The sequence below is a fragment of the Gambusia affinis genome, linkage group LG04 (assembly GCF_019740435.1).
Source record: "Gambusia affinis linkage group LG04, SWU_Gaff_1.0, whole genome shotgun sequence".
Lineage (NCBI taxonomy): Eukaryota > Metazoa > Chordata > Actinopteri > Cyprinodontiformes > Poeciliidae > Gambusia > Gambusia affinis.
The window spans coordinates 32,331,832-32,344,160 of record NC_057871.1 but is presented as its reverse complement, the minus strand read 5'-3'; the positions used below and the strand labels follow the sequence as shown (position 1 = coordinate 32,344,160).

Sequence of the window (12,329 nt, the reverse complement as noted above, 5' to 3'; positions counted from 1 at the left end):
CTGACAAGGTAGTTACTGATAGTCAGAACACCAGGGGACTTCCTCTGAACATTCAAAGCTAGCTGGGTATTTATTCTGCCTCCAAATAAAAGCCATCGGCCCCAGCTAAGTTCCTTTGGCACCGAAGCTGCAATGATTGTTGCCAGCAACAGAATCATTCTAAAGCACGAGAAGCAGCAATATGATTTATAAAAATGCTACAGGAATGAATACAAATGAGTTGACTTCAAAAATCCAGCTTTGAAACAGGCGTCTTAGTTTTAGAGAGTCTGATCTTCCAAACGCTTTGTCCTGGATACCTGAGCATATTTATATAGACGACAGAGAAATAGTTCCAGCTCTAAAGATGCGCAATTTCAAATGACCTAATGGCAATGGAGAAGACGCCGGGAGTTGGAGTTTTGTCTAAGAGGTTTGAAAGCGATAATGTCTGCCAAGGGAGAAAACGAGTGAAAAAATTGGGTCGAGAGTTCAGTTAGTGTTTGACAAAAGGAACGTGATGAACTAAGATGACTTTTTTTCTAGCGTGGCCCCTTTAAAATATAGACAATAGAAAATATAACAAACTAGACGATAAGGACTTTAAGGACTAGACAAAAGGGTACAAGAAGTTGGAAACTGGACCGGAGGAAGGAAAATCCCCTCGAGGTTGAAGGTTCGCATACTAGTGAAAACGGCTGGAGGGGATCCGGTGATGCAAAGGTGCAACGAGAGCGATTAGGGACAGATTATCCCAGAACCAAGTGAGATTAACCTGCTAAAAGCAGAAATTCGTGCGCACCTGCAAAATCATAAGGACACGACGAAAATGAACAGCAGCTTGGTTGAAGCCCAGCCAACAAGCGGAAGCCGATGAACAGCTGGACCTTATCAAGGAAGGAAGCCGGTTGATGATTGGAGGAGGAGACCATCACCCATTGGTTGGAATCGAGGCGCATGACGACATCTTTGATTGGGCAGGTGAGATTTATCGAGTATTCCAGTTTGAATTTACACCTAGGCTTCATATTAACATAACATTATAATTAGCATGACCTAAAGTAAATATGGATGCAATGGGAAGTTAGCCAACGTAACAGCTTCATTTGTCAAAAAAATGGAAACGCCATTAGAAAAGATTGTGCAATAGATAGCTGCATTTGTACCAATATATACATTTTTACAGATACAAGAACATGACAAATTAATTCAAGTTTTGAATTAGTTTTAAAATTGCACACATTAGTAAAACTAAATCTAATGTCTCCAACTAGAACAACCAAAGTGCAATCTTTGGGTTCAGTGCATAACTGTTTGATTTGTGCATAACATACAAAACAAATGCAGAATGGAACAAAATTCAACACTGAAAGCTCAAAAGATCTAAACAGAAAAATAAAACTGCCACAAAACAAAGAAATGTTTTTGCAAACACCTTGATTCAAATGAGGAATTCATGTCCACAAAATGCAGAGAAGCATTTTTCTGTCCATTCTGTACAAAACAGAATGAAAATGCTGCATGAGACAAAAAAAGATAGGAATTTCTTAATTTGTAATATGTCGCTGACTCATGGCAATTATGTAATTCATTATGAGATGCTTTGAAAATTATGTTTTTGTTTTCCTGAAATAAAATACTAGGCATATCACAGATTGTTATTGTTCACAGATCAAATGTTATCAACTACAAAGACACTTGCAGCAATGGCATTTCTCAGTTTCTCCACATTATAACACGAAGAGGCAGTTTAGCAACATGTTGCCTAAAAAACCCATCTTAAATTAAAAGTTTCCTCATTTGCCTCAGGATTTCAAAACAGTGCAGCTAAAGATTCACACCCTTGTTAAAATGTCTGGATTTTAGGATGCAAAAAAGATGAGAGCAAAATAAACAATTTGAACTTTAACCTGTGAAGTTCTGCTATGAAAACAAACCTCCAAATTTATTGGCTTCTGAGGAGTAAATCAGACTCAGGTCTGGACTTAGCCAGAGGTTTTCTCTTCTTCTGGAGAACCACTGGGTAGATGTCATATTAAAGGTAAAAAAAATGTCCAAAATGGTTTGTGTGCCTTGTTTTGACTTCCTTCAAGCATACAATAATATTGTAAGTCATGAATAAAACACTTTCAATCTGCTTTCTCATTACATGTGGTACCAACTTGTCTCCGGCAAAATACAAAAACAATAAATCCACAGTTTTTAACTTAATAAATCACATCTTAATGCAGTAAAAGGCACTGCATCCACAGGTTTGTCTATGTACAGTACGGGTACGCACTGACATAAGCCTTAACATCAGGGCTGAGTCCAGGGGAGGTGCATATTCTTTCGGCACCGTAGGTCCGTACCAGAGCTCTCCTGCACATCTGTTTCAGGCGCTCAGGCCGCTGCCTGCGGTAGGGCTCGGTCAGCCTACAGGGGGAGCTGGTGTAGAAGGCAAGCAGAGCGAACAGCGAAGGGAAAGTCTTTTGGCTGCCATGCAGGCTGAAGAGCAGGTTGTTCAGCTGGACACGGACGCTGGTGGGGCCGTCTTCGCTTTGGTAGCTGAGAGTGAAGAAGACATCGGGCTGGCCGCTGTCCCTGTGAAAACAAGGTCTGTCTTGTCACTCTGTGCAGATCAGTGTGCTTGATGACAGAGCTGGAACATGCTAAACAGAAAATAGTATTTCATGCTTTTAAACAAAAAGCATGTCACCAATCCAAACTATTAATTGTTTTTAATACTTCCTACATACTGCAAAATGTTCTTATATTTAATCTTGACCTGTTATGTTTGTTCTGTATAAATTTTAGCAAGATAATGTCAGTTTAACATATATCAACTTCCACTGTTCATTTCTTGGGTTAAAATCTTTTATTTGAGCAAATGACAGATATGATTAGGACGTTTTTTTAAAAGTGTGTATTTTGGGCTAATTACGCATTCAATTGATCTGCTATCGTTTGCTATTGTAGCATCAGCATTTGTCATGGTCTGCTGAAGAAATTGATTCACATTCACCTGAATTAATTAAGCCTGGCTCGACATAGCTGCACCCCCTGAACCTGGTTTGGTCTGAAACGGATAAAGACAGGATGGGTGAAGTGGTGGTGCTATGCCACGTCTAGCTTTGTCCTTTATCCTGAATTTCTGAATCCCACTTTTGAGAAACAGCCCTCTTGCTTGCCAACACAAACCGCAAAGCAGCAGATCCCATGACAGCAGTTCAATGCATCAAGCATCCAGATGTTGTGTAGACAGATCACTGAAGTGTAAGGTGAACATCAAAGTGAGAAAGAAAAGGGGAATTAAGTGATCAAAGTGAACCTTGTCATGTCATGAAACTGCTGATCAGATGGGATTTTACTCAGAACCATGTCTCAAGTTCACAGAGAATGACCTGTCCAGTCATCTGACCTCAGTCTGACAGAAGGCCTTTGAGTCAACTGATGTTGACGCTGTTCTGAAGGCAAACGGAGGTCAAACTCTAGTGGTGTACCTAATAAAGTGACCAGTGAATGTAGAGTTCCTTCACAGGTTTGTGGGTCATAAAGAATGTTTTCTGTAGGGCTGTTAATATTAAAGCATTGACACTTTAAAGATTATTCTAAAAATCTTAACACGTTAATGTTACATAATGCAGGTTAGCTGCATTCCTTACACCAGTGGTCCTCAACCTTTTTATTACCGCGGACTGGCCGAGACTTGGCAATTTTGCTGTGGCCCTGAAAGCGAAGAGGAAACGTCAGATAAGCCTTTTTTCCCCTCAGATTTTCCCTTGACAACAATCTTACAACGTCCTGCAGTGTGTGGTGTGTTGAATATGCTCGATCTAAAATCGGGCATATTCAACCAAGGGCGTAGGTTTGGTCTAAGTTTTGGTGGGACCTTACAACTTACTGACCAACCCCCCCTCCGCGAAATAACTTCTAATGTCTGTCGTCCTTTTCTTTTTTGGTCTCGGAGACTCATAATAAATGTCAAACTCAGAAGGAGACGCGTTCACTTTCAGCTCCATGGACCAAGCTTCCGTTCCGCGTGTGTCCAGCTGGCCGCCGCCTGTTGTAGCCAATCAAAGAACGTAGATCCACGTTCTTTGAGCCAATAGCGGCATGGATCGTCATAGTTCATAACAGCGAATTTTAAAATGAATGCTACCACTGCGTAGTATATTGAAATATTAAACTAATCAATGTAGATTTTCATTTATTTATTTTGTTTTTGTTAAAAAAAAATACATATTTTTTTTAAATGAATATGGCCCGATTATCGCAGCCTGCGGTGATTTCCCTGACTGGGAGAGAGAACGCAGCCTGTTGAATGTGACAGGTAGCCAATCAGAAAGCACGGTGACGTCAGAACGAAGGAGAATCCCAAACAGCTAACATGGTGCAGCTAAGAGTCCGGGACCCCATAAGTGCTAACATTTTAACACAGATGTAGAAATTTCTACATCTGTATAAAGTTAATATTTGTTTATTGAGAATACCATTAAATTTGATTTAATGGTTCCAGCATAGATAAATTAAAAGATTTTAAATTGCTTACCATTTAAATGTAATAGTTTAGGGAGCTGGCAAATGTACTTTGTAAAAGTTCAAAGAACAGTCTTCATAGTTAGATTGCTTTGTTACCATAGCTGCAACCTGATGCTGTGAGTTTGAGCTCTGTTTGTTCACAAATGCATCTCCGTAAACTACAATTAGCACTGATTGTAAGATTGGCCAATTAAACTAGCCCCCAGATTTGACTAAATCCATGTTGAAATGCTGTTCATGGTGCTGATGTTCTTAGCAGCAGAGGAGCCCCTAAATCTATTCTGCTCAAGGCCTCATACAGCATTGGAGCAGCCCTGCATAATGAGTTAAACCCGCTGCACTCTCTGCTGGATGCATTGGGACAAACGGGAGATTTAAGTTATGTGGCTTTACTAGCTCTTCCATTTCGTTTCTATTGAGTTTTTAATAAGGGCCACAGAGACTAGCGACTCTGGAGCTATCACGACATGTCCTGCGTGGGCTGAACCACTGGTCCAACTGCCCCTTTCCCACCGGCCGGACTCTGCTCTGTATCAGGGTGCCGCCTCCTGGCGGTGGGAGGGAATAGCACCCCGCCTCCAGGAGCCATGTGCTGTGCTTCGTTATGCGGTCTACGGCCAGCTGTTTTTCTGATATAAAAGAAAGAGAGCTGAGCTATTTTTTAAATAGACTGATGATGGTTTTAAAGGTTTAAACTCAATCGTATTTATCGCTAATTAAGGTTACAGGTTTTGGACACATTTTCTCACTTTCTTACATTGAAGATTCTCCAGGAAGACAGCTAAACAGTGAGAGGATAGAATGATGCTGTACAAAGTAGAAAGTAACAAACATGATTTGTATTTTGGGTTCTTGTTAATAGCAACCCTGATAATAAGGTCAAAATGTTTGGTTTGCTGAATAATGTATATGCTTTTGGATACCTTCATTGGTAATCTACAATGTTAAGTGTCAGTGACATATTTACATAATATAATGTTATTTTCACTCTAATGCTCCTCATATTTTTAGGAGGATTGTATTAGGACCTTGATGCCATTCAAACTACAGTATGTACAAAAATGTGTGGCGAGAGTATAAAAAAAAAAGAGACTTTGTTCATTGAGAGCACCACGTCATTTATTTTATTCTGTTATTTGCCTCAACTCCTGAAGGAGATGCAGTTGTTCTAACGGTTCCTCATTGTTCTCCATCATGTCAGCCATGTTTCTCTTCTTCTGTTCCCTGGGAAAAGTAATAGGATGTTATAGTGTAAATTAAAGACAAAACGTAATTACTTGTAAATTTTACACTTATGCAGACATACAGCCATGAATAAAATACTGCTAACGTCTATTTTTATGTCCTCTACTATTAATCATTTTATAACCGTTTAATAAGAGAACTGATATGTAGCCATTTTACAATAATAGGATATCATATAACATGTTTTATTATCTCACAATAGGGGAAACTCCGATGCAAATGCAAAATGAGAAACAATTGAAGCATGTAGATTCCCCCAAAGATAAAACATAAAAAGCAAATGAAGCCAACATTCTGTACAGTATTGACATTATTTATAACTGAGGAATGTGCAACTGAGTATCTTCAGAAAATGCGCATAGTGTGTTCAAGCAATAAAAATACAGCAGACTTTGTGTTTCAAATGTCTTCCATGACTGTCTGTATACAACCTTAAATACAGTAAAAAGCAGACAGATATATCTACAAACTGCTCACCTGGCTGGAGAGCAGCAGCGGCGTTAGCTGCATCTGAGTCGGTGATCATCGTGGGGCTCCGAAGCGGCTAACGAGGCTTTTCATTCTCTCTGCTACGTTGACAAAAACGACTCATTCCTCACTGCTCCATCGAACTGCCACCGAATATTGAAATCCGAAGCGAAGCAAAGAAAAACCGGCATCTTTTAGTTCACGTATTGTTTGTAGCTTCCATCACTTCCGTGTTGTAGCGAGTTTGAAAAGTTGCGCCTTCGTTTTTCTTCTCTCTTTGCTGTTCCGTCTGACCACGCCCACAGCCAATCAGTGAGCAGGAGCGAAGCTTGCGTCACCCACCAAAGCAGGGCCGGCCCGGCTGGGCCTGTTCCGAAGCAGGGCCCTAAAAAGCAGGGCTAGCCCCGAAAAAAAGCCTGTGGAAAAGCTCTGAAAGCGGGCCGAGCCGAGCCGAACCGAACCGAGCCGAGCCGGTGGAAAAGGGGCCTCAATAGGCGCTGAACACGCACCTCTAAACTCGCGACTATAGGGTTATATATGCACTTCACATTGAACTAAGCAGAGCAAATGCGATGGCTTTTAAACTTGAGTCATACCTTGATGAAGAATTCTGCAAAGAAACACGAGTCTTTGGAGAAAGATGACTTCTCAACATGAAGGGGTTGATATAAATGCCCATACAGGTGAACCTGTATTCAGTTTAAGTGAAAGGAGGCATGTCCTTACCAAGCTAAACTTCAGAGATCCAGGCGCAACAGTGTGATTGATTGCTATGAACAGGCCCAAGACCATGAAGCATCTTGGCTGTTCAATTCACCAAGTATAAATGCATTTTTCAGGAACGATTCTGCCCTGCCAGTGATACGTTCAGCACGGCAGAGATGCTTACAGATGTCTTATTTAAACTTTTTTTTTTTTAAAAGTTGTGATTTTGTCTTTTCTTTTTTAGAAATACAAAAACAACTACCTCTGCCAAGAGTTACCCTGGCAGGGGTAAAGCTTACCCTAGCGAGTGCAAATACACTGGGGAAACCCTGGCACTGCAACGTGATGCAGTCCTAGAGAAAACTTTTCACTAAAAAAATTTTACAAACTGGAAGTAAGGACCACTCTACAAAATGATCTGTGAAAATCTAGAAACAAACAAACAAAAAAAAGCACACCTTCTCTCATAGGCTGGTGTTAGCTGATCTAGTGCGTAATTATATTTATAAACAATAATTATTTACTGTTTTTTTGGTCAATATGTGGCATGAAGCTCAAATCAAATGAAACTGAAACATTTACCTGCTCAGGAAAATATGAATTCCCTAAAATATTAGAAAACCCCCCCCAAAAAACTCAATCAGCCAACAAATGAAAGATGAATGGACATTAGTATTTTTAAATAATAATAATAATAATAATAATAATAATAATAACTTATGAAGCATCAGTGTGCCTCAGCTCATGGTATGCCCCAGACTCATCTGAATAAAAGAAGTAAAACCAGGAATAAGAAGTGAAATGAAGCTGTGATGCTACCTGAGAAGGAAAGTTCCCAGAGATGTGTGAGTGAGACGTTGATGTGCTTCCTCCATAGTCATGGGTCCCCAGTAGAAACCGCTTTCCTGCAGCTGCAGGTAGGTGAGTTTGATCAGACGATACTCTGCAAAGCTGGCGAATGGACGGATGTGTGTGGGCAAGCCGTCAGCATCTGCTGCTGTCTCTGGCTACAGCAGAACAAAACAATTCAATCACGTTCACTGCAAGAACACAACGTTATACCAAGTTTTTTGGTCTACTTTCTAGTGCAAATATCTTAGTACATGTGGAATAAGACATACCACAATAAAAGTACATTTTCAGCAGGATATAGGGCTTGTTACAAGTGAAATAATTAGACATTATTAACAACCCCATTTTTTCCAACTTTAAAAACCACATATGACTTTGTCCAAACACTGACATCAAACACAAAGCATTAAAACACTCAGAGTTACAGTCCGTATGAAAAAAGCCAGGAGAAAATGTCTAGTTTAGATAATCACACTTTGGACTTCTGATATTTCAAGCTATTTTTACAACTTTATCAACAATTTCTCTCTTTCTCTGCAATCAGGTTTGAAGTTCACTCTGATAAATGTTGGAAGCTTTTGAATAAAGAACTGCAACAAAAAGCATCAGTACTGTTAAATTATTCCTGTTACTATTTCACTAAATGATTTTGAACATACAGTCACATTAAAATATATCTTTCGGTGTCTTGCATGTTTCTATTCCTTCTTGAAGGACACAGATTTTCTCTGCCATATTCACCTGACACCTGTAGGTTTGGGAACTAATAAATCAATCATTTGTAGCTTTATCTGCATCTCACAGATAAAGCTACAAATGATTGATTCATTAGTTCCCAAATCAAATCAATCTTTGGGAACTATAATAGATTTCATATTTTAGTTTTCTAGACTTAAAATTCAAAGATTTGTCAGATGGACTTCAGGCACTTTTTCAAAATTTAACTAAATATTGAATGTAGGTAACAATGTTCATCAAAATAAATAAATAAATAAATAAATCATTTTATGCAGTCTGAGCAGCTGCTTCTCCAAAGAGTCAGAGCTTTTGCTATTTGGAAAAGGTCGTTTCATTATGGGATCAAGATAGTGGTCTTTTTAATTGCATTGAATTAAATTAATACATATCAAGGGCTGAAAATGTGAATTTTTTCCAAACTTGTTTTTATCTTCTCATCCAGACCTGGGAAGACTCAAACACTTTGTACTTCCAGAGACCATGTGGGACATGAAACAAAGTATTTTCCCTCATTTTTAGCAGCTGAAATATTGAAATATATCCTTAATAATAATATGGAATTGATCATTACTATATATGTATAGTAATATGCCTTTGTTATACAGCATGAATAAATGAAAACCTGCTAAGTGAAATGTTCCTTTCTCTTGATTTCTCTTGTTCCTGTTCTACTGTTGGTCTAAACACTCAGCAGTAATGAAAACACAGAGCTGCTGTCCAGAAATCAAATTGCACACTGACCAGCCTCCAGGACTCCGATTCCTCCTCGAATTTGAGTTTGCACCAGAGCAGAAAGTCGAGCGTTGATCCTGCAGATTCCTTGTTTTCTGCGTTATTTTTTTCCGCTGCTCGTTCGGGTCGATGGGACTCCTCTGGGTTCTGTGGCTCAGCTGCTGGCTCCTGTTTTTGGTTTTGATCAGACGTTCTGTCCAGACTGTCTCTGACCATCCTAGAATGGAAAATCCTCTTCCTGACCGCCCACTGCACCGGTTTCGTCTGTTTTCACAAGCAGGCTCTCCATCATCGGCTCTTTCCCACTGGCTCATCAGCAGCCAGGTTCTCTCTGAGGCTCCATGAAGCGTCAGTGTGAACTGGGCTCTAACACACAGTTCTGATAGGAGGGCAGAGCATGGACGTGTTCTGTGAGCTTCCAGTGAAACATAGGTGATCTGCAACAAAGGAAGACCAACACAGAAAATTTCAGATGTTACTATAAAAATAAGTTTGCCTGCTGAAAACTGGCAGGAACAAATCACTGCTTCCAGTCGTTCCTGTTCGTCGTGTCGCCCGGAGCTCAGTGTGTTTTAGTTTTGGTTTCGGTTTTTCAACAATTTTAAACTTTAAGCGGTTAATTTCTTCACTCTGTCATGTGAATGATTATGTCCAACAACATTGTTTATTTCATTTGAGAGGATTATAATATTACAGCTATTTACAGAACCCTGAAAAAAGGCAAAGAAATAATTTCAAGCATTGCAGTTTAGACCTCTTCAATTGTGTATTGAATGGCAAAAAAATATTGAATGTCTATATAAGATTGGCAGAAGACAATAACTTTTATTTTACTTTAGATGTTATAATACCTCAGCTAAAATGAACAGAGGAAACAGATGCACCAGTCAATATGCAAAAGATCATATTTGTCAAATTATTCCTTGATTGGCTCAAAACCTGAAAATTAACATTTCTTTTAGATAAATACCTAAAAACTCCAGCCATGTTTGTTTTTCTTAATCACAAACGCATCAACCACATGAGTTAGACAAAAACCATGTAAAGCTTAGAAGAGCATGCTTTGATGCATAAATGGTGATAATCTGGAATATTAAAATATCAATTAAACACAATGTATCTGCAGTTATGCTCTTTTGAAGAAAAAATACATCTATTTTGGCCAAAATTTCAGACCCCCCAAAAACGTAAAAAAATAAAAATAAAACACTATAATTGAGTGAAAAACCAGTTAACTATCATCTTCAGAAAGCTTAATATTTTTCCAGGAATAAGATTATTCATGCATTCATAAGCCAACATTAGGATTTTAAAATGAATTCTGCGATGCACAGGAAGTGGACAAATTGAGATGACGTCTGCAGGTCCAACCGAAAGACGCGGCTGCTGCATCCTGAGTAACCTGAAGACGTGAAGGGGAGACTGGACTGCAACATAAAGCCATGTGTTTTTCTCTCCAAGTCAACAAAAATGTTGATTTGTCATCAAATTCCTGATAAATCAACATTTTTGTGATAAATAGTGCCAGTAAATTTTCTGAAATGCACCGATTTATGAATCTCTCTTGGTTCTGATCTTCCAGGATTTTTTTCTAAGGTCATCACAGAAGGAACAAAGATGCTGGAGGTTCTACACCAGAGGCAGTAGCTTTGAAATTAGCAGAAATTTAAACATTTCCATTTATGAATATGGTGTTATTAAGTTTGATTAATATTTGGTAAAATGTACTATGTTCTTTGGTAAAAGTTCATAGTACCTGTTTGGTTAGTGCATCACACACCAAAATTAGCTTTGAATGAAAAAGTCAGATTTTCAGTATGGTTCCTGCAGCTCAACACTCAGTTACTGTCCTGTTCTGAACTCTGACCTGGAAGAAGAGTAAGAGTTGAGCAGAATGCCATGGGAGCCTCCACCAATAATTGGAGATTTTTTTTGCAGTTTGTTGGAGAACAAACTGCAGTTTGGTTTCACTTTTATGTACATCCAGTCAAATTTCAAAGCTGCAGATTTTAATCAGGGTTTCATAGCATCACAGTAACTCTGTGACTCCAAGACCAATTTTTGTGTGTCACACAACTTTTTGTTTCTGAAGCTTTTAGTTTTGAAAGAAGGATTTCTCTGTAAGGTTTCCGGATCAGTTTGAATGATTCCATCTTACTTAAAAAACAAAACAAACAACAACAAAAACTATGTCCTGCTCAATAAAAAATATTCAACCAAACCCAAGTTTCTGAAGGGAAGGCTGAATATTTTCATGATGTCAAACAAGTTAATGAGGCGTTAAAGTGCTGTAGCAGGGTGGAGATGGGAACTTCCCATTTAAATGTGAAACATAGTTCATCTGTCAGCGCTGCTCTAACTTGATATCACTTGTGACACGTCTGTACGCACAAGATGGGCGCAAATACATTTTAATAGCATGTTGATTCAAATTGGAAATAATGAAAGTTTGTGATGTACTTACTGACAGCAGTGAGCTCTGGGCAGCTTCTCTATCGCAAGCGGAGGGTAGGAGAAGTTTGAACAGAAACCTTGTGCTTTCGGTCACGATATTTCTGAAGGCGGAGTCATGAAGGAGATCAGGTGTTAGAGCAGCCGCTGCTTTCACTTTCTCTTTCTCGGCGGCTGATTCTTATAAATCACGTGATATTCCAGCAGCAGTATTCATATATGTGTGCGTGGAAACGGTTATATCGTTCAGAAATGTAGCGTTGCTAAGCAAACTATATATCTAAAATGCAAAGATATTTGATACATTTTCTTTTTTGGGACTAAGATTAAGTAGGTTTCATAAAAACTGGCATCATAAAAGCTCAGTCATTTACCCAGAACCAGCTGAGAGCGATGGGCTCTTTACCTGGATGTAAAATGGTCGAGGGGCAGCCGACACTGTTTTGTTGAAACAGACACATGAAGACATGAAACTGCCAAACCTGCAACTTTCAAAGTGGTTTTCAGATGTGTTGATCAATCAAACAAGTGCATCTTATATGGAAATTTAAAGTATCAAATTCCTTCCAGAGCAGTAACTTACTAAAAAGTGAACTTTTTAAACATAAAATCAAATCAACTCAAATGAACCCAATCTG

At 39.0% G+C, this 12,329-nt stretch overlaps 1 protein-coding gene across 1 annotated transcript; it reads right to left on the bottom strand.

The window, feature by feature from the left end:
• Positions 1-1,114: 1,114 nt before the first annotated feature.
• LOC122829867 (suppressor of cytokine signaling 1-like) lies at positions 1,115-12,257 on the bottom strand. Its single transcript, XM_044114765.1, has 5 exons — positions 12,098-12,257; positions 11,705-11,795; positions 9,250-9,677; positions 7,738-7,925; positions 1,115-2,562 (listed from the first exon to the last, which is right to left on the bottom strand). Exons 3-5 carry the CDS (start codon positions 9,454-9,456, stop codon positions 2,238-2,240), a joined length of 720 nt encoding a protein of 239 aa, XP_043970700.1. The 5' UTR covers positions 9,457-9,677; positions 11,705-11,795; positions 12,098-12,257; the 3' UTR covers positions 1,115-2,237.
• Between the last annotated feature and the right edge of the window lie 72 nt (positions 12,258-12,329).

What these genes read in the sequence shown, in the direction of transcription:
- LOC122829867 (XM_044114765.1), bottom strand. Translation starts at nt 9,456, where the DNA reads ATGGTCAGAGACAGTCTGGACAGAACGTCTGATCAAAACCAAAAACAG. An exon ending in AATCGGAGTCCTGGAGGCTG is followed by an intron (nt 7,926 to 9,249) that starts GTCAGTGTGCAA and finishes GTTCTGCTGTAG; the next exon opens with CCAGAGACAGCAGCAGATGC. An exon ending in CTGGGAACTTTCCTTCTCAG is followed by an intron (nt 2,563 to 7,737) that starts GTAGCATCACAG and finishes TTGTTTTCACAG; the next exon opens with GGACAGCGGCCAGCCCGATG.